Here is a 22,150-nt window from a genome sequence, read left to right as displayed (position 1 = left end):
GCATAAATGATATATACATTGGTAGATTGCAAGAATCAGTATGTGGGAATAGAGGCTAAGCTTAAAAATGTTTTTCTTTCTGACATATATATGATATTGGCTACAGTCAAATAGATGGGAGGCTTTGACATCTTTTAGCTGGAAGATCCTAAATGTTTACTCCCATTACAAATGAAACTAAGATAATGCTATCTCTAGATGATATTTTACAAACCATGATGATTGCCAAGGTTAATTTTAAAAAATCTAATGGACTCACTCCACACAAGAAATTTTGTGGAGTATTTATTTTCTATCCACATTAGTTCATGTATAGTCATGAAACTAAAATATTTCTCCAGTTTCATAGAACCTAGTCACATTTCAAAATTAAAAGATAACTTTATTTCAAATATTGCTATAGCTGGGGTCATTAAAACTTAAAAATTTGTAAAGCATAACTTGTAATCCAAAATGTAAGTATTAGATATTGAGCATTATACAAATATTTTAATGTTTTAATTTTTAAGTTTTTAAAGATGGGGGTCTTACTATGTTGCCCAGGCTGGCCTCAAACATCTGGGCTCCTATCTCAGCCTCCTGAGTAGTGGGGACTACAGGTGTGTGCCACTGTACCTGACTGTACACATTTTTAAACCTCAAAACATATGAATTATTAGAGGAAAATTTCTCATTAATTTATAATTTTTTTTCTTTCTGTCTAAAGCTCTGGGTTATATCAGCTACAATAATCACATTTTCTTCAAAAAAACTTCAAATTTCATAGATTATAGAAAATATCCTAAGATAATTTTATTGGATCAGTTTTTTATTCTTAAAAAAGATTCATATTTATGGATATCCTTCTTTTATTTGTTGTACTTAATATATCAATTTCACCATCTATAAAATGGAGATAATAACCGTACTTAACTCACAGGGTTGGTAGAATGATTAAATGACAGAACCAACAGGAAGCAGTGTTCCTAGCACATAACAAGCAGTCATCACACGTTAGATTTTATTACTGTCAGGCCGTAGGAGGGGATGGCCACTTAGGCCCCTTTCCCTGCCTGTGTCTCCAGTGACCAGATGTTGGTTAGTAAGCCCCGCAGCCTGGATGCATCAGAGCTTTAGTAGTTGGAAGCAGCCTTCCTTCACATTCAAGTTGCTTTATAGCATTACCCTGATGAAATGCTGGGCATGACACTCACTGACCCCAAGAGGGCAGGTTGGGTGTCTCAAGGGTAGGGTTCTCAGTGAAAAAACAGGACACCCAGTCAAATCTGAATTTCAGATGAACAATATGTTTTTTGTTTTTTTTTTTTTTGAGATCGAGTCACGCTCTGTCGCCCAGGCTGGAGTGTGCAGTGGCGCGATCTCGGCTCACTGCAAGCTCTGCCTCCCTGGTTCTTCTGCCTCAGCCTCCTGAGTAGCCGGGACTACAGGTGTCCGTCACCATGTCTGGCTAATTTTGTTTTTGTATTTGTCGTAGAGACAGGGTTTCACCGTGTTAGCCAGGAAGGTCTCAATCTCCTGACCTCGTGATCTGCCCGCCTCGGCCTCCCAAAGTGCTGGGATTACAGGCATGAGCCACTGCGTCCGGCCAACAATAAGTATTTTTAAGTGTAGCTATGTCCCTAGTGAAATGTACTAAAGATATATTATAGTTTACTACAGTTATTATACTAAAAACTACTAAGGAATTATTTGTTCTTTTACTGAAATTCAACTGGGTATCCTGTATTTTTATTTGTTAGATTTGGCAAGGCAACTCTGGGCTAAATCCCCGCTGCCCTGTGGGCAGCAACCTGTACAACTCATCTGGTCTGGCACAGTGTTTGGCACACAAAGGACCTGGAATTTCTGTAGAATAAGTGAACTGAGACCACATTGTTGTCTGAAGTCAGCCTGCCACCCACCTCCAAACAACGACAACAACCACTACAAAACACACACAAAAAAACAAATAGCAACAACAACAACAACCAAAAAACCTCCTGAGGTCTACCAGATACCCATGAGAGACTGGCCACTCCTCCTGGCCCTTCAGGGTTTGGGGGTGGCACAGTGCTATTTGGTAAACATGAAATGTGGAGAGAAGCAGGGAGCAAGAGTAGAGGCAAAAAGAGTAATCTGCAAGGGAACAAATACGAAGAATGAAGAAGCAACAATAGAATGTCTGGGATAAAGAAATCCTTTCTAGATCTAAGGCTGATGAGAATTCTCACCACAAAGACTTTCTCTTCTGCACAGAATGCTTTCTCTTCTGATTCAGATTTGTAGAGCACAGAAGTCAGTGGACTGGGGTGGTAATGAAGTCATTGAGGCAGCCAAGGTCTCCAGATGGATCAAAGGGAACTTTCTGTTTCTGGCCATCAATCCACCTGGGCATGCCACAGAACTTTGCTGGCAGGGAGGTAGGACAAACTTCAATTCCAATAAATTGGAAGGTCAGGAAATGGTAGATAGAGGGTTTGGGTTTATCATAAACATTCCTTCTCCTTTACTTCTTTTCCTGTTGCTTTTAAAATTTAATATAAAAAGATAGAAGAGAAGTATTTTGATCGAAACAAAGTTTTTGAACAAAGATCTTTTCCTGAGATAAACTTCTGCTTCCCTTCTAGAGCAAGGAAACACATCACAAATGTGAAAGTGCTGGCAGAACCATGGGTCCTGTATGTGTTTACTTGTAGAGTGGTGGGAGTGGGGGCCAGTGGGTTGGGCTCATGCAGGGGGTTGTTATTTCTTTTCCATTTGTCACTTTTGACCCCAGAGGTAATTTTACAGAAATCTTTGCCAGAGTTCTATAATCCTCTAAATATTAACTTGGCCTTAACTCAACACGCCACGTTACAAGAGGCTCAGATAATTTCCAGTCTGAACAGTTTCTGGTCTCTGTTGCCAAAGTAAAGTTTTTAAAAGTACCTCTAGGGATTCCCAGGGGGAGGCCTAATTACCTCCCTCTTGTGTGAACGGGGACTCCCCGTGGAAACAAATTAGCCCTTGGGCTGCTGGCTGCTCTCACTAAGCCGGGAGATGAGACTATAAAGCTGGCAGGGGTGGAAAGTTTGGCAGCCTCTCTTCCTGGCTCCTCAAATCAAAGAAAAATAATATTAGTTAATGTTTGATGATCTTGGCTTACAATTCCATGTCCAGGATATGTACTCCTGCAGAGTTAAGCTTGTTAAAGGAGAAGTAGGAGAACGCAATGGACTAAATCCACATTGGAGTCCTAAATTCTTAGAATGCTATGTTCCTTACTCTTCAGTGATCTCTTGGGTCATGAATCATCATAGAGAAGATCCCCCAGCTTCACAGCGCTAGCATCTGTTTTGGGACTGCAATAAATAATGCTGCTGGAACACCTAAGCTGGAATGTTAAGGGAAAGGACCAACAATAAGACTCAGTTCTTGGTATTTCTTCTGCCTCTGACCTGCTCAGTGGGCAAAAGCAGAGATGGGCAAGTACCTAGTTATGTGGGGATCAGAATGTGATCATGCCAATGGTAGAACTCTGCTAAAATGAAATAACTCCACGGTTTACTTCATTCACACAAAATTTTAAGAGTTTTCAAAAGGAGACAGTTGTGGATTGAAATTGACTGAACATGATCTTATGGGGAAAAGCTTAGGTTCATGACTCCAATTTCATGTTTATTAGTGATGCTATAAAACTCTTAAGGACTCTAAGTTTTATTTTTGCTATATAAAGATGGGATTGATATTACATCATCAGATTGCTGAAAGCATTATGTAAGATAATGGATTTAACAGTGTTGCTCATATAGAATGGGCATGAAAAATTCAAGGCATGGTAAAACCCTGAGTGGCTGCTGCTTAATGTGGACATTTGACACTGAAAAAAGGAGGCTTGCGCAAGTGGTACCAATCCTGGAAGATATACTTTTCCTGCTCAAAGCCAGGGAGGACTATAAAATCTCTCCTCTTACTGCAGTATCTTAAACAGTGTGTACTAAAAGAGAGGGACTCTCCTACTCCATGAGCATACAAGAACTGGGATATAGAAATAGCCAATTTAAAAAATTCCCTGTACTTCAAATATGAATTCTGAGCAACTGCAAAGAGAATTTCCTGAAATTAGAATGAAAATATGAAAGCCATGCTGAAAGGAAGTGACACTTCTAGTTCAGATGGCAGTCATTTGCTCACTTTTCAGTTATTTAACCAACACGGGAGAGAATGAGACACAGAAAAGGGATCAGCAAAAAGTGCAAAGCCCCTGCTTTTGCTACTCAAAGTGAGATCCCTGGACCAGCGGCATCAGCATCACCTTGGAGCTGTCAGAAATATAGAATCTCAGGCTCTGATCCTAGATCTACCAAATTAGAATGTGCACTTTAATACAGTCCCCAGCTATCCAGTGACACATTCAAATTTTGAGAGGCAATGGCCCAGACAAGAAATAAGAGAATCTGAAGCGGACCAGGGCAGAGGTCTTTTTCCTCAAGCAAGGCTGCTGAGGGTTTCACTAATTCTGTAGTAAGGTAAGACTTAATCTGTGGATTATTTGGAGTTGGTGGGCTTTGCCTTTTATCCTTTTGGGGATACAATCCGAGGTAAAGGTACCTTTTCGGGTTTTGCTGCTGACAGATACTGGTTCAGATGGACCCCCAAATCTTTAGATTCCTGAGACGACTGGGCATATCGGGTGAGCAGTAGCCTTAACAGAAGAAGGCTGCCCCATCCTAATGAACTGCCACCCAGATATAACACGAGCTACAAAATCACTTTGTAAATTATAAAGGACTGTACAAAATGTAGAGTAGGAATATCATCAAAGCACTGTGAATCAAGAGGGAGACCTGCAAGGCAATGTGCTCTTCTTTGTCTAGGCTGACTTTATCGTCTGGGCGCAGGAGTAAGCAACAGGGTCTGGCCATGAGGATTAAATAGCTAAGACATTGTCACTTCTGGCATTTGACACTGGAAGAGCAGTAAAAATGGTTAAAATTTTCCTATTTGATACATCTTCTCGTAGTCTTCATCTCAAATATGATACTGTAACCCAATTTTAATTGATAGAAGCATAGTTACCCAGAAATGGAGGGAAATAATTAATCAAAAACACATCAATAACTGAGCTAGGGCTAGAACTCCTACATAAAATTCTGTGATTCAATTCCTAGTCTACCTAGAATTCAGCCCTTACCTACAGCAAAGTTTAGCTAACAATCTTCAGGTTGCCAACTAATGAAAAGCCTACCTTTTGCTTTATGATGAATATGAATAATATTAAGAACCATTTTTCCTCAGCTGTAACCCATCGTAGAGTTGCTGTATCTCAACCATGGTCACAATGGTGTGTGTTCATCACCTTTCATTTATTAAATCTCTTTCCTTTCTGACCCAGAAGAAAGTTTAGGGAACAAAATATTAGGTATTAAAGAGAGTCTGGGTCCAGCTGCATCCAACATTTAATACAGTAACTCACTGTAGTAAAGAATTATTTATTTTAAATTTTCATTTCACAGATCAGTATTTTTGTAAAAATAGCAAAAATAAATTACTAGACAAATGCAATGAATAAAACAAGACATACAATGTCTACTGATCAGGTATTTGGATATTACAGCAATGTTAAATGCTATAAAAGTTCCAACTTCTTATTTTCTTATTTTTAATATCTGCAATCGCTTCATCGTAGTCTGATAAGAGACAGTTTGCAGATGGACACTGGTCTAGTGGATATGCCATCACCTATTATAATGCACACCTGTAAAAATGTGCTAATGCTACTCATTAACATTTACAGAGGGCTTTCTATGTATAGTCTTCACTGTTCTAAATCTGGTACATGAATTGCTTCTCACACAATCAAGTGAGGCTGGCCCTATTAGTAACTCCATTTACAGATGAGGAAACTGAGGCATACTGAAGGTCACTTAGTTACGCCAACTTTAAATCCAACTGTTTGCCTCCAGAGCTCACACTTAACACTCTACTCTCCACACTTCCTCTAAATAGGTGTGGTTCAGGTTACATCTGAATCTACCCCAGGAATAAGTAATACATATTAGGGCATTCGTGATCTAGCATGGTAACCAAGAAGAGTTATTACACTCTGATATCTCTGAATAACATTCTGTGGGAAGCAGACACCAGAATAGAATTGATATATAGTCACTGGAACAACCCTTCGTATCGATTGGAAAAATGAATTTTGGCACCCTCTTTTAACACAAACTAAAAAGGTGTTCAAAACTCAGAAAATGTCATGCAAATGGCAACTTTAAAGTTCAATTATGACAGATACTAAAAAGGAACAGGGAGCATTTGTGGAACCAAAATAGCAAATAGCTAGGTCATCAGGGTCCAGGAAGAAGCGTCTGAGCACCAGCTGGCACCGTGTCACTCCTCTCACGTGGGTCGTAGAGGGTCAAGGTCCTCTTACCTCTTCTCCCACAAACACCCTTTTTCCTCTTTCCCTAGGCTAGAACTTTGGTGTTCTCTGTCTTGCTTGAAATGGGAAGCCAGGGCATGGGTGCCTGATGAAAAATTTTCTTTTCTTGTGTGCCTTGTGTTTTGAACATTGCTATGTTACCGAAAATGGACCTGCTTCCCCATGAAGCTGATATTACATTGCCCGCACTCTGTACTGGGGCTGCCCGAGTCTCTACCCTACTGTGTCCTTCCATGGCAGAGCCAGCCTGCCTGAGGTCTCACACTCCCTGGGCCTGCTTCATTGTCTCCAAAGCTGATAACAGTGTCTCCTAGCTACATGTCTTGCTGATAGACGAATTCCTGAAATACCTTTAAAGACCTTCACGTCACCCTAAATGCTGCGTTAAGGGGGGACAACTGGTGGAGTAATGAACAACAGATGGAACATAAATGGTACCACATGTCAGACTTAACCTCTTCAGTAAAAAGAGGGGCCCAAAACCGAAGCCTTTCCTTCCTTTTCCATGCACAGAGAAGTAACAACAGCCACAGCTATTGTTATTGCCACAAATGGCTGTTATGGTTTTCTTTTTATACAAGTGACCACCGTAGACCTCTCTAGATTGAAAAGATTTACTCGTTTCTTATCAAAACTCTTGTTTCATTCTTATAATTTACCTTGGTGGTGCAAAATTACAGTCAGCTTTTCCTAAGCAGGGGCAACGCTGACCAGAATGTCACATGTTTTTAATTGTGGTTCTGAACTGACTCGTGTACCTTCCCTGAACCAACAGCTGCTTTCAAAGAATCAGTTTCTCTTTGTACAAACATGTCTTACCTAAAAATGTGGAAGCTCTTGTAAACACTTATAAAATCTTATTTTTCCTTCCATAGAGCTTAGGGTGTGAATATTAGCTCTTCAAGTTTGTGGAAGAGTATAGGGACACAGAAGGACACCTAATACTCCAGGGCAAGATGGCATGTACTGGGAAGTAGAGAGATTGTATGAGCTGTGGGAGCTCAGAGGAAAGTACAGATCACTATGTGTGATGGTGGGTGGAAAAGGCCTCATGGAGAAGTAGTACCAAACTGGAGTCTTGGTTCTGAATGCCAGCCTTCAATGGGAAGAGAGGCACAAAGAGGGCATTCTAGAAGGTGATGGTAAAAGTTAGTGGGTACCAGTTTGGGGAGGAATAGGCAAAAGTTACCCTTGACATTCCTTTAAAATTCTTTTGAATTATCCATGAAATACTATGAACACTGTAACTGTCATCCACACTGAAATATGAGATTCATTGGACCAGATTAAAAGAAGAAATTAAAAGAAACTTAATGAACTGATGTCTGGGCATTTGTATTATTGGCCCTCTAGGAATTACCATGGCCTCAGCAAGAATTTACTTTGTTCTTGTTTGTCTGAAAGGTTTACCCTAGTATGCTGTAATATGAAGTTTCTATTATCCTGATGCATATGAAAAGACTTTTTTGTTGTGAGGATTAAACAATATATCAGAGGTGAAAGCCCCTAGCACAGGATCTACCATGTGGTAAGAGCTGGTTTAAAGCTTGATCAGGCCTACATATGCAGAATTTTTTGCAGAGTTGCAGAGAAGAACCCGGCCCCCTGTTGTCTGCAATTTGTGTTGTGGACTCAGTGAAGAGCCATTACTTTCAAGGTCTCAGACAATGTCTTGGGGGAAATGATGTCTAAGCATGTGCATTATTGTTATTTCAGCAGAGTTAGGTTCTGATGTGACTCCCAGGATGTCAAGATGCGAACTCCGGAATGACAGGTTGCAAAGGGCCTCGTAGTTGAAAGGGTTCTTTACAGGCTGTGTTACTTGAGTATACATTAGGGCCACACAATACATCAAATGTGTCTCTTTGCTGTGCTCCATTTCTTTGATGTTCATTGCATGGAATGTGGGATAAATGGAATTCTGGAGCCACTCCAAGGAAGACAGATTTCCTGGAGTCATTTTTCTGTGAACATAGTCGACTTACTGTATTTTTCCTTCATTCTCCTGCATGTGCTATTGTTTTATTTCCTTCCCTCCTTTGTGTCATCTCTTTTCACTTATACCAAAGTCAGATTTACACCTATTCAGTCAGTTTTGACTATAATTTAGCTTTATCCCTTTCTGTTTTCAGGCCTGATTCTTAAAGCGAAGAGCAAACATAAAATCTCATAATCACTACTACCATTACCACCAAAACAACAACAACAAAAAAATGCAACATTCATGTAATTAAGCCAAACGATTGGAGAAGCTTTAATCACACACTTTGTCTTAAACTTTTCTTACAAAAAAAAACTTCTTTTTCCCCCCATGACTTTCATGGCTTTGACTGAAGTTTGCAGGCTGGATCTGAGAGAACTGTAACCTTCCTTCACCCTCCTCTGCCCCAGGCCTGTGTCAGGACCCTTTCTCCTTTTTTCCTCAGGTCTCCCCTTCTGCTTTTTGCCATCATCATCCTCTCTCCGTATCTTTTTTCATTCCTCAAATTTATCTCCCACTGCTGCTTTCTTTCCACAATTTCCATCCCTCAAAGTTTCCATCCCCAACTGGGGCCTGAGCGTAACCGCCTACTAAGACCACCTGTGACAAATTGCCCCCATTCTGATGGTGCCTGATTATAGCAGCCTCCCTGGCACCACATTCATTTGGCAAAGGCATCTTCTAGGCAATGATCACTCCACCGCTCGGCTCAGTCAGTTACAGAGGTGCCCAGAGCTCATCCTCTCCCTCCCCAGCTTCAACTGGGCCCTGGCAGACAAACAGCTTGATGTTTAGGGGTAGCTAGGACTTGTACGGTATTGAAAGGTGTAGATCTCTTCTCCAACCTGACACCTTCTCCTTTTCAATGCATAATAGCTCTTGTACACTTTTGCTTCTGCAGAATTAATTTAAAAATATAAATGCTCTGCTTGGCTGTCCTGTTATTTAGCCTCTGTTGGTTTATTATTTACATATAAACATTCTTTCTAAAACAGGAGCAGGAAAAGTGCAAGTGGGCTCACCTGGTGCTTCCAACAAAACTCACTCAATTTATTCAGTCATTTGGCACAAGAAAGGCTCCTGTGTGCTTCAGTTTTTCATTCTCTCTAGGATGCTAATTGTTTTTCTTTTGATAATCTTGTAGTTTTGGCCTGAAGTCTAAAATCTGGCCTGCTGGGCTATGTGTCAGCTTTGTAAATTAGATGACATCTGTTTTGAATTTTATCATCTTTAATTTTCTTTCAAGCTCTCTTCACTTATTCATTTCCCCTTTAATTGTAAGGATCAGATTTTGCTGCATGCTTTCGACAGAAGTGTAGACCTTTCTGCTTTGAGGGCAGAGATTAAAATGACTGAAGTTAAATGGTCACAATGAAGGGTATTCAAGGAAAAGATGTTGGGAGAGAAGCCTTAGCAACCATCCCAGAGAGGATGAGCCATTCAGACAAAAGACTGGCTGTCCACACGAGGGGTTTAGAGATTCCCACTGAATAATTACAGTCAATTAGAAGAAGATTGACAGTGAGGGTTGAACTGAGAGAAGTATTTTCAGTTGAGAGAGGTTGAGGTGGGGGATGATGGCAGTAGTGGTATGAGGTGAGTGGTGACCTTTTCATCTCTTTACATTTCATTTTGCTCTTTGTTTCCTACTCTCCTGCCCTCTAACCTCAGAAAAATAGTTTAAAAATATTTTAAATGCATTCTCATATATGCAGACTCATATTTTCAAGTAGGACCTTATTTTTCCTTCCTATCTACATATCTCCTAAGTTTTTTTCTTGAGGAAATTGTTAATTGCTAATTGAGTTGGGCCTTGACATGGTTAGGTTTTGTGTCCCCACCCAAATCTCATCTGGAATTGTAATCCCCATAATCCCCATGTGTCAAGGGAGAGACCAGGTGGAGGTAATTGAATCATGGGGGCAGTTTTCCCCATGCTGTTCTCGTGATAGTGAGTGAGTTCTCATGAGAGCTGACGGTTTTATAAGGGGCTCTTCCCGCTTTGCTTGGCACCTCTTGCTGCCTTGTGAAGATGGTGTCTTGTTTCCCCTTTGCCTTCTTCCATGATTGTAAGTTTCCTAAGGTTTCCCAGCCATGCCGAACTCTTGACTTTATAAATTACCCAGTCTCAGCCAGTTCTTTACAACAGTATGAAAATGGACTAATACAGGCCTACTTATTAAAAATGGATTTTCCTGTTAAGATGCCTAAGTAACACCCTTATATAACATTTTTTTCTCTTTATGTAAAGATTTTCACATATATAAACTCAGAAATGTCAACTGGCCTCTTGAAACCTTGTGTCCATAGGGACAATAGAGAATAGGAGAGCACTGGCCAGGACATGGGCTCAAACTTTCACTCATGGCACATCTCAGCCATGGCTTGGAGAAGACACACACAGTTCAGCTATGCATACAGCACAGAATGGCTCCCTCAGACACCAGCCGCAGAGACTGTAAACCAAATTTCTAAAACCACATCATTAAAATTGGCCAACAGCGACTTTGTGGGTGCATATAAATGGCAAATCTTTTTAATGATGCTGGTCTTGACTCTCCTGGATGCTGCCACATGTTTAGGTTATTGCCAGTTAACTTATGGGTCTATGAAAATGCTATTTTTTGAATGGTATATGTATATAGTAGTGATTCTCAAGTGGGGGAGGTTTTGTTTCCTCAGGGACATTTAGCAAAACCTGGAGACATTTTTGGTTGTCACAATTGAAAGGGGGTGCTTCTTCTATCATCTAGTGGGTAGCGACCAGCACTGCTGGTGAATATTCTATAATGCATATGGCAGCCTTACAACTGAGAGTTATCTAGCCCAAATATCAACAGTACCAAGGTTAAGAAACTCTTCTAATAGGCATCTGTATATCAAACGAGGTGACAACACATTTTTATATGCTCGATCAAACCCATTGTGTTGAAAGAAAAGGACATTTACAATGACTCTACCTCTGTGAATAGTTACTGACTTTGATGACACTATTGGTCAGATTATGTTCTCTGTGTAGGGGCTAAGAGGCCGTCCCAGGTTGGCTTCCCTCCTGCGACCTCCTTTCTTGGTTATCAGCATCATCTCCATTTCTATGCAATCACTCAAGCTACGTATCTCTGGGTGTTCATCCACTACCCTCTTCTTACTCCACCTCCAATAGGTGATCAGTTCCTCGTAATTTTGTGTTCTCTACTATAATGATCTGCCCTGACTTCTTAGGCTCTCATCATTTTGTCTAGACCTCTCAGTTTGTCTCTTGCCAGCTGGGTGCTCCAGTCAAATTAATTCAATGCTTTATGATGTTAGTTACACCTGATTTACCTATTCATTTGGTGAAAATATTTGAGTGCTTACTATCTGCTAATTCCTGTGCTAAGAGCTGTGATCATTCTCTGGAGTAAAATCTTTCCAAGTTTACATGTTGCTTACAGAACAAACCCTTGCTTCTAACACAGCATGTAAGGCCTCTGATAATCTGCCTCTGACCTAACTTTTCAACTTACTTTCTTGCCCTACTGAACAAATTATCTTTCCTTAATCTGAGCACATACTATTAAGCCCTTGAATCTTGGCATGTGCTATTTTTTTTTTGTTTGTTTGTGGTGTCCTTTCTACCCTATCTGAGGAATTTTCATTCATTCTGTGCAACTTGACCTAGTGTTTAGAGAAATGCTTGGCACATGGAAGATAATAAATAGGAAATGAACTTAAATTTTACCTTCTCTGTGAAATATTCGACTCCCTGGCTGCTGGAGAGTGCACTCCTTTTTCTCCATGCACATCACATCCTCTGACTGTGACTCTTGATGGTAAGGATAGTACCTTATGTCTCTTAGGACCTCCAGGCTCTACACCATGATGAACATAAAGTGGACCCAAATGACTAAACGCTCACTACTCTATCAAGATGACCTCTCATGGAATTCTTGTTTCACACTGGAAATGGCATGCATCATTTGTTATTCCAAAAAACCCCCACAGAATTTGACATTAGTCACAAATGGGCCTCACCCTCCTCCATAACTGTGCACCTTCCATTGCCTGTGATCTGAATTATGGAGATGGGGTCGAGTCCATCCTCTGTCACTTAGTCATTGTGTAACATTGGAAATATGTTGAACCAGTATCTGAACCTCTGTTTCTTCTTCTATAAAGTAGGAGTAAGTGACATCTGTCCTTCTTGCCTTGTAGAATGGTCATGAAGATCAAATGAGATTACATACTTAAAGGGCTTTTGTAACTTCTAAAGGTCATAAAGCTTTTTAAGTTTCTCTCTATTCAAAACATAGCAAAACAAATAAAACCCCTCCCTCAATCTTGCATGGCCTTGCATATTTTTTCCAAAGACAAGCTTCTTTAAAAGGCCAGTTTGTGCATTGTGTCCTCTCTCTCTGCAACCCCCACCTCCCTGTTTTCTGCTAGCCACACCAATGGCAGCTTCCTCACGTCAATCGTCAACAATTTTCTCACGGCCAACACCTATGCACACTTTTCTGCTCTTCCCTCATTTGATCGGGCTCATCTGCCTCTTCCTGAGACATCCTCTGCACTGGGGCCAGGATGAGCTTCCTGAAATCTGGACTGATTGTACCCTGCCATGTACGAAGCTCCACAATCACTCCTCACTGCTTAGAGGGTAAAGTTGAACTCCTTAGTCCACTCTGTTGAGCCTGTCATCCTCTGGTCCCTGCCTACCACTTCATTAGCACTCCTAATGTTATTTTCCTTGTAACATAACCCTAGTCATACAAAATGACTTCTGTTTCCAGAAAGTGCTTTTTCAAATGCTGCCCGAAAGACAGCCTGGTGAAATCTGGTCATCTTTCGCTACTTGGTTCAAAATATCACCTCTTCAGGGGAACCTCTTCTGATATCAGATTTCCACCCCTCTCCCTTTGATACAGAAGTAGATACTCCATCTCTGTATTTTCCATGCCTCTTGAACCCATCTTGATAAGCATAAGCTTTCCGCCATTCTGCCATTCTCCCATTATGCACTTAAATATTTATCTCATACTAGTCAGTGAGCTTCTTGAATACAAGGAACATGTTATTACCTCTCTATATGTGTCTAGCTTCCTGGTACGCAGTAAGCGATTTTAAATTATTCAGTATGACAACTTAAATTGTTAAATGCTTGCTGAGTAAATAAACGGGTGCTATAAAATATTCCTTGTACTACGTTCTTATTCCTTTACCATATTTTGTGAACCTTTTTATTGTTTTGTTACATTCTTGTTTTCACATATTTAGAAGAAAGATTCTGGCAAGTGCCATAATTTATACAGATACTATTCTCTGTTGAGATACAGGTTTTAGCTTCCTTTGGCAGTTAGAAAGGCTTAGCTGTCTGCATTCTACCTCCACAGGTGCACAGCAGCTCCCTGAGGTACACAGAAGCTCTTGCTCACCTGCCACTTCCAGCCTTCGCATTTTCCAGTTGTCGGGTGAGGAGTTTAGCAATGGTGGTGAAGCTGTTGCTCATGCGGAAGATGTCTCTGCTCTGAGGGCCCAAGATTGAGGAGAAGCTGTCGGTGATGCCTTTAATCTCCAGCAGGAGAATATGGTGAAACGAATGCTCCATGTTGGCCAGTTGGCTCACCAGGTATGTCAGGCAGCTCCTGGCTCTCTCCTGCCAAAAACAATGAAGAAAATAGGTTTATCTTTTAAAAGAAAATCATCCAGGCACAGCAGCTCACACCTGTAATCCCAGCACTTTGGAAGGCTGAGGTGGGTGGATGGCTTGGAACTCCTGATCAAGAACAGGAGTTTGCAACCAGCCTGGTCAACATGGCAAAACCCCGTCTCAACTAAAAATACAAAAAAATTAGCTGGGCGTGGTGGCACATGCCTATAATCCCAGCTACTCAGGAGGCTGAGGCATGAGAATTGCTTGAACCCAGGAGGCATAGGGTGCAGTGAGCCAAGATAGTGCCGCTGTACTCCAGCCTGGGAGACAGAGGGAGACTCAAGTCTCAGGAAAAAAAAAAAAAAAAAAATTCAGAGTCCCATGAGCAGCAGATGATAATTCTATAGGGAGCTGACACTCAGGGAGCTAGCTCAAGTTGAATAATAAGTTTCATTCATAGTTCCTCTGAATCTGCTTCTTTGAGGTTTTTAATTTGTTCCTGATTTCCAGGACAGACTAATATGCAAATATTCTCATTAACCTATCTTTCCAGGTCAAAATCTCTCAACCATCATAAATGATCGGACCCCACACATGCACCTTTCACAACTATGTGAACTGCTAACTCCACCTGCATGGGGTAGGTGTGGTCCATGGTCTCAAAGTGAGTCTTGACCGTGGCACACTCAACCCATCTGTCAGGTGATGGCTGCATATTACACTAGTGTGCTAGGTTGATTTCCTTGCCACAGGTTTTCTCGCTGACTTGTTAACTTTAAGCATCTTTCAGTGTATTACAGTTTTTATGTGCTTGACTGATTGAGTAGATTCTATTATCTAGCTTTAACCAAGCTAACTTTCACAAGTCATTTAAGTTCCTTCAAAGAACAGAGGATTAAGGACAATATGAATAATGTAGGCATGAGCAAATAGAAAATGGCTTAGCTGACACATCTCTTATACCTATTAAAATTCCTCATTAGCCATATTTTGAGGCAATGTGATCCAATCTGATATGACTGGAAGTTAGCCATAAAATTCAATATTCAAAATTATTGAAAAGGTTATTTGAAATGTAGATTTATGCCCAATAGAAATAATGATATACCTGATATACCATTAATAAATAACAATTTAAAATATTACTTATTTCATCTTTAACTTTTCTTTTAAAATCTTATTTTTGTGTATGTCTAAAATTTTTTCTTGTTAGTGTAGTGGAACATACGTATAAATAAAAATAAATATATATTGGAGGTTGCTGCTCACAGATTACTCTCCTTGTTAGGAATTTTTATTTACCCTTTGTTCTAGCATTTGAAGCCTTAATTTCCTACAAGGTGCAACTCTTCCATGCGGCTGTCTCCAGTGACTCCTTCTGTGTAAATTTTTACTGCATTATAGACTCTTTAAAAATCTTAAAATTTTCTTTTATTTTAGTATCTTTTTGACCAGGCTGCAGTGCAGAGGTGTGATCATGGCTCACTGCAGCCTTGACCTCCTGGGCTCAAACTATACTGCTGTCTCAGTCTCCTATGTAGGTGCACCACAGGCGTGTGCCACCACACTCGGCTACTTTTTTATTTCAGGGTCTCACTATGTTGCCCAGGCTGGTATCAAACTCCTGGGCTCAAGTAATCCTCCTGCCTCGGCCTCCCAAAATGCTAGGATTATAGGCGTGAACCACCGTGTCTAGCCAAAAATCTTTTTAGTACTTAATTGCCCATTTGATCATTTGCTTACTCATGATTTTATTTAATCACCAAATAGGTATGGCATGCCTATAATGTGCTTTTACGAGACTGCAGATAACAAAGGTGAATGAAAGGATGCCCTTGCTTTTAAAGAACACACAATCCCCCCTCCCACCTTTTATTTATAATTTCCTAATGGTTACATGTGCCAGTCAAGTCTTCTAAAGGAGCTACTTCTCATTCATCAATCATCATCCTGGCACAAAATTGAGCTTGTGGATTCTACACGCAGTGTGTGTGTGTCTCAATTTACTGATTTAAGAAAACCTTATATATCAAAATATGACCTTATAAAGCATATTGTTACAAAGGAATTCTGTGCTTTACAATAAATATTTAGTACAGAACAAATTAAAGTAGTGAAGTTCCCTCATTTTTGGTACTTGATTTTCAAATATTCCATGTACTATTGCACTGGAACACATCTCTTGGGGAAAATGGGGTACTTCTGCCATCAATCCCTTATTTATTCTTTAAACCCCACTAAGGCATAGTGTCCTGTAAGGGTATGTGAGACAGACATTTGTGCTTTCATGAGCTGGACAGCTGGTTGAAGCTAAAGACATCTATTCATCAAAGAATAATGTTAGATGAATGAAAATGAAAGACCCCTGGAATATGTTCCTAGAGCCCCTGTTTCATATTTTGGCTCATACAATTGCCAGGTTGCAGAACAATACTTAAACGCTCTTGGATCCAACAGGTTTTTTTTGCAACATAGACTCATTTATTACTTCAAAAGCTCCATGTATGAATTCATGATATGCAGTGCATCAAGGGACATTTTTTATTCCCGATTTAAAGGTAAAAGCTGGATGTGGGGGGTCCCTACCATAGGCCAGACCCCGTTCTAGAAGTCAGGAACATATCACTGAAGAAAAAGTACAAAAATTCCTGCCACAATATTGAGGCAGAAAGACAATAAACAAAATACCTATGTAAAAATATATAGTGTGTTAGATGGAGAAATGTGCCTCAAAGGAAAATGAAGAACGGGGAGCCAATGGTAAATGGTGTACTTAGGACACATCTCAGAGAGAAGGTGACATTCGAATTTGGCAAGGTTTCAGACTCTCAACTCAACATTCTCAGCAACCTTAGAAAACAATTACCATAAATTTATCCTGCTTGATATAGGGTGGTAGGAAGATACAGGAACTGAATTTTATATACTGTTTGTCCTACTAAGATATAATTTAAAATTTGAGGTAACTTCCTTACTTTCAGAAGTAGATTTTTCATTCGAATTTTTAAAAACCATTTCACAAACATTTCATTTGCTTATGCAATAGATGTCCCCATGGTTTCATTAAGAATCCTTCTCACTATAAAAATTTGCAAGCCCCTTCTTTAAAGCATGTGTCTTTTAAAAGGTGAAGGTTGTTGTGTGGGTCTTTGCTGAAATCAACATAATTCCAAATGATCGCTGGCAGCCAAACTGAGCTGAAGGAAAAATTAATCACAGTGCAGGAACAAGAAAAATTATAACTGCTCTGGAACTAATGTATGAAACCAAGCCAACCTCACATCATTTGCTCTGAAACCTTGGAGCACATCCATGTACCTCACAGGGGTAACAGATGTGATTTTGGATTAGAAAGTGTGATATTAGGGCAGGAAGGGGGTTAGGAGATTCTGAGTTCTTTCTCAGCTTCATGACATTTTGTCTCTGGGAGCTAGTGACTGGATTTTCCTGCTTTCAATCATCTCATTGAGGGGACAGGGTCAGCACCTGTAAGCCTTAACTGTGGGTCTGACCTTATCCCTGCTGACACAGATTCATTGTTTATTATTAAACAAAAATAGCTGACCCAGACAGGGCACTTACTCTAAGCACCAAGCCTATTCTATACTCTTTTTAGATATTTACTCATGTAATCCTCCAAATAATGCTGTAAGTACTGGAATCATTGCCACTTTAACAATGAGGAAACTGAAGCACAGATAGGAGACTAAATTGCTCAAGGTCACATATGCCCTCCCTGTTTCTACATCCAGACCCTCACTTGCTATACTGCCAGCTCCTCCCATCAAAAAAAAAAAAAAAACAAAAAAACTAAATGACCTACGTACATATTTTTCCACTCCTTTTTCCTGTATCTCATTCATCATCAGAGTTATGTGGTCTTTATTGTTAATAATGTTTAATTTAGTTATATAAATATTATAAATACTCTGCAAATACAAAATAGATCAGCAATTCTCAAATCTTTTGGTTTTAGGACCCCTTTACTCTCTTGAAAATTATCAAAGATCCCAGTGTTTTTGTCATCTGGTTTATATCTATTGATATTGGCCATATTGGAAGTTAAAATAGGCAATTTTTAAAATGTATATTTTCATAAAAAATCACATTTTCGAAAACAAAAAAATTTAGTGAGAAGACTTGCATTCCTGTATATTTTTGCAATTTTTTTTAAGTAACTGCTTAATAGATGATGTCTAGATTCTCATACGTTTCTGTATTTGATCTGTTAAATCTGGCCTCATAAAGATATGAAGTTAGAAAAGGGAGGACTATTTTCAGAATTGCCTTGATAATTGTGAACATTCTTCTTGGATACTACACCAAAACTCACCAAGTAGTAGTTTCTCAAAGGTTAGTTGTGATATGTGACTTTAATTAACTTTGAATCCTATTACATTAAAATCCGCTGGTCTGTCTTGCACTTTGATTAAATCTTTTGCCTATGCATGACTTTGAAATATTAAGCATTAGTCATTTGGAAAAATACTGGTTTACTGAGTTTGGCATATCTTCCAAAGGTTGATGCATTTCATTATATAATATAAAACATTGCATTCACTATGTTCACCACTGATCTCATCAGAAAAGTCTTTTAAGTATTGGGAAACTTTCAAGTTTACAGTGGCGATATAGATTTTCCGAAACTTCAGTTTTCATTTGCAAGCTCAAATTGTATCACTGGCAACAAATACTAATATCCGTAGTTTTGCTTGAAATGAAAGGCTCACTTCATTCATTTTCTGTATAATGTCTACCAAATAGCCCCAAACAAAAATCATAGATTGTTCATTAGTTATTGTTTCAAGTAAAAACTGTTCCATAAAAAAAAGTGGTTAGTTTGGCACATAGGCAAATAACACAAGGGTTTTTTTTCTTAAGATAACCACTGAATTTCTGTATTGCAATCAGCAGCATAAGTGCCAAGCCAATGCATCCTTCCCATTTAGCCAGAGAGAAACTTAAGAAGATGTGTACTCAGGATTGAGATTTAATAAAATTAATAATTTCTACTGCTTCATCAGGTTAATTTAATGGTTCCCAGGGGGAGGGAGTGGGGAAAAGAAAGGGAGAGGAGTGATGTTTTTTCATCCCCAGAGGGCATTTGGAGAAGGTCTGGAGACACTTTTGTCAGGACTAGGAGAAAGGGAGGGCTAGTGGTGTCTGGTGGATAGAGGCCAAACACCCCACAACGCACAAGATAAACACACAACCAAGAGTGGTTTGGTCCAAAATGTCAATATTGCCAAAGCTGAGAAACACTGACTAAGGTGAAACTGGCTTTTTTTCTTGTCCTGCAAATGTGTGGTGGTAAAGAATATGACTACGAGTACACTTTGGTGACACTGTCTTGTGTCTTGGTTTGTGCCTAGGCACTTGCAGTTTTACCCACCATTGCTTTGTTCTATTAATGCAAATGTCAACACAGTGAAAATGGTAAATGATGTCTTAGTATTATTGTAAAAATAGCTTTGACCTTACAGATCCCCTGAAAGGGTCTTGGTGTCCATGGACCATACTGAGTATTGATGAACTAGGATCAGAAGTCAAATAAATATTTTCTCTAAAGGAATAGACAGTAAATATTTCCAGTTTAGTGGGCCAGATGGTCTCTTGTTGTGGGAAAAGAGCTAAAAGCAAAAAATAAATGAGTGGATGTGGCTGGATTTGGCCCACAGGCAGTAATTTGTTGATCCCTGAACTAGATTATATGTTTGCAAAATTGCATTGGCCATTTTTTTCACTTTCTATTATTTTGTTTTTATAATACTACTAGTCCAATTTCATAAAGCTACTCTGTTATTCTTTGCAGAATAACAGAACACAACTCAGACAATGGCTAAACATGAAAATGTGGGGGTCTGATAATAACAACAATAATTTCCATTCACTAAGCATCTACTGTGTGTCTGGTACTTGACATACGCATTTTCACTTAATCTTCACAATGACCTTGCAAAATGAGTATCTAGATGAGGATGCTGATGTCAAGAGGGATAGTAACTTCACTAAAGTTGTACAAGTATAATATAGTCATAAGTGGCAGAGCCAATATTAAATCAAGATCCGTCTGATTCCAGAGTTTGAATGTTTCCACATCACTAGGGTTGATAAAAACCATTTAGGGCAGCTCTGTAGGCTGCAGCCCTCCTTTCTGTACTCCACCTGTGGTAGGCATCACCAGCTGATGACAGCATTCATTCTTCCCTGCTGAACACAGAAGTTTCCTGATATTCTTTCTCAATGCTGTCCTCCTTGTGAGTGGTTCTCAGCACTGGCTTCAGGTTAGAATCACCTGGAAAGCTGTTAAAACTATTCTGATGCCAAGTACATCTCTCCTGCTTCCTAATTCCTATTCAATTTTATTGAAATGGATGGAGCTCAGGCATAGGAATTTTTAAACACCTTGGATGATTCAAATGTGCGGCCAAAGTTGAGAATCACTGGTCTATGTGGAGTCCTAAATCTCTGAAAATCTGAGAATTTGCTGATGTAGGAAATGTGGATTTGGCCTTATAATCCACATATTTCTCTCCACTGTCTTTTATCACTTTAAAAATGTAAAAGAAAATGATATGTTAGTTGCCTGAATGAAAATATTGCATTTCCCGGGCATTTGTATTTTATACTATTTGATTTAAACACAATCTTTCTTCATAGTTCAATGCTTTGAAATCTCTACACACATCAAAGATACACTTGCAAGGACCATTAGAAATGTAAAGCAAATGAGTTTTTTGTTAATGTTCTCTCAATGGAACTTTGCCAGAGTGACCCAGGCCTTTCTTAGGAGCCTTCAAAAGCCTAAGTGTGGCCAGTGGTGCTTAACTGCCTGGGAGTGTATTTATTCCATGAGAGTCTCTTTCTTAATAGGGGGTTACTAGCTCCAGACCAAGAGTTGAAGGGTTTGTACTGGGCTCTCCTCCCACCTCAGTGCTTCTTTGGCTGTGAGAAACTCTGGTATTGGGGGAACAATTCTTTGTTTGCCCCAAGATTTTCCCAGTTTTAGCGCTGCAAGTCTCTTGTCTCTTGTCCTGGGAAACTCCTTAATCGTGGGAAAATCAGGACAGTTGACCTGAATGTAGGAGAATGTAGGCACGTAGAAAATTTGACTCAGAGGACTCTGTTCAATAGACTCATATTGCAGGTGAATATGATGATATATCACTCTGTATACCTCCCTATATATATACAGTTGGCCCTCCATATTGGAGAGTTCTACATCCACAGATTCAACCAACTGCAGGTCAAAATATTTGGAAAAAAATAGAAAACAATACAGCAATAAAAACAATACAGATAGAAACATAGAATAACAACTATTTACATAGCAGTTTCATGTTATTAGGTATTATAAATAATCTAGAGATGATTTAAAGTACACAGCAGGATGTGCATTGGTTGTATGCAAGTCCTATGCCACTCTATACAAGTGACTTGAGTATCCTTGGATTTTGGTATCCACAGGGGTCCTGGAACCAATCCTCCTCAGATATTGAGGGATGACTGTATGTATAGTATGTTGATTCTTGTTATTTGGGAATAACAAGTAACTATGTTCCATAAAATTACAACCCTGAATTAGACAATACTGAAGTATTGTTTCTAGGAAATTCAGGGTTAGTTTCCTGCAAGCCTCTGGTCACATTTTTGTCAACTGATTCATACATAACATTGTTTTATGTATGTTTCTGTTTAAAGATATTTAATATATACTGTTGATTCATTAAATTTGAACCCATGGCCAACAGCAGTGTAATTTATGCCTGAACAAAACTTATCCAACACATGTATTTTCTCTATAAGGCATATCACAGTCTTCTTGTGCTTAGGAACACTACAGATTACTTTAGCACTACACTTGGGGGACACTTTAAACAGTGAAATCACCAAAAACAAAAACAAAAAAGCATGAAGATAAGAAAAATGTGGCAATAAAGAGGCCATGAAAAGAATAGATACTTGTTTACAGTATGAGAGCTGAACAAAGAAAGCAGGGCATCACGGTGTTCAACTTCAGTTGGGGACAACTGAAGTTTTTGCTATTCTGTGCACATCTGTGAATGACTTTGAAAGCACCATAGTATTGATTTGGGGTTACAAAGACATTTTTAGCAAGTAGGTAAATTTGAAA

At 39.4% G+C, this 22,150-nt stretch overlaps 1 protein-coding gene and 1 long non-coding RNA gene across 4 annotated transcripts in view; one reads left to right on the top strand and one right to left on the bottom strand.

Moving 5' to 3' along the window:
- Positions 1–13,850, top strand: part of LOC111550116 — an 89,606-nt gene extending 75,756 nt beyond the window's left edge. Inside the window, exon 3 of the long non-coding RNA XR_002733927.1 lies at positions 13,757–13,850. This is a non-coding gene — a long non-coding RNA (uncharacterized LOC111550116). The remainder of the gene's footprint in view (positions 1–13,756) is intronic.
- Positions 1–22,150, bottom strand: part of VEPH1 (ventricular zone expressed PH domain containing 1) — a 232,380-nt gene that overhangs the window by 95,345 nt on the left and 114,885 nt on the right. For all 3 annotated transcript variants that reach the window (XM_023223372.2, XM_023223373.2, XM_023223371.1), the window contains exon 7: positions 13,799–14,019. In XM_023223372.2, coding sequence (XP_023079140.1) covers positions 13,799–14,019 — 221 coding nt within the window. The remainder of the gene's footprint in view (positions 1–13,798; positions 14,020–22,150) is intronic.

The sequence above is a fragment of the Piliocolobus tephrosceles genome, chromosome 2 (genome assembly GCF_002776525.5).
Source record: "Piliocolobus tephrosceles isolate RC106 chromosome 2, ASM277652v3, whole genome shotgun sequence".
Taxonomy (NCBI): domain Eukaryota; kingdom Metazoa; phylum Chordata; class Mammalia; order Primates; family Cercopithecidae; genus Piliocolobus; species Piliocolobus tephrosceles.
Note: the sequence above shows the minus strand (reverse complement) of the source record. Positions and strands in the feature narration are given on the sequence as shown.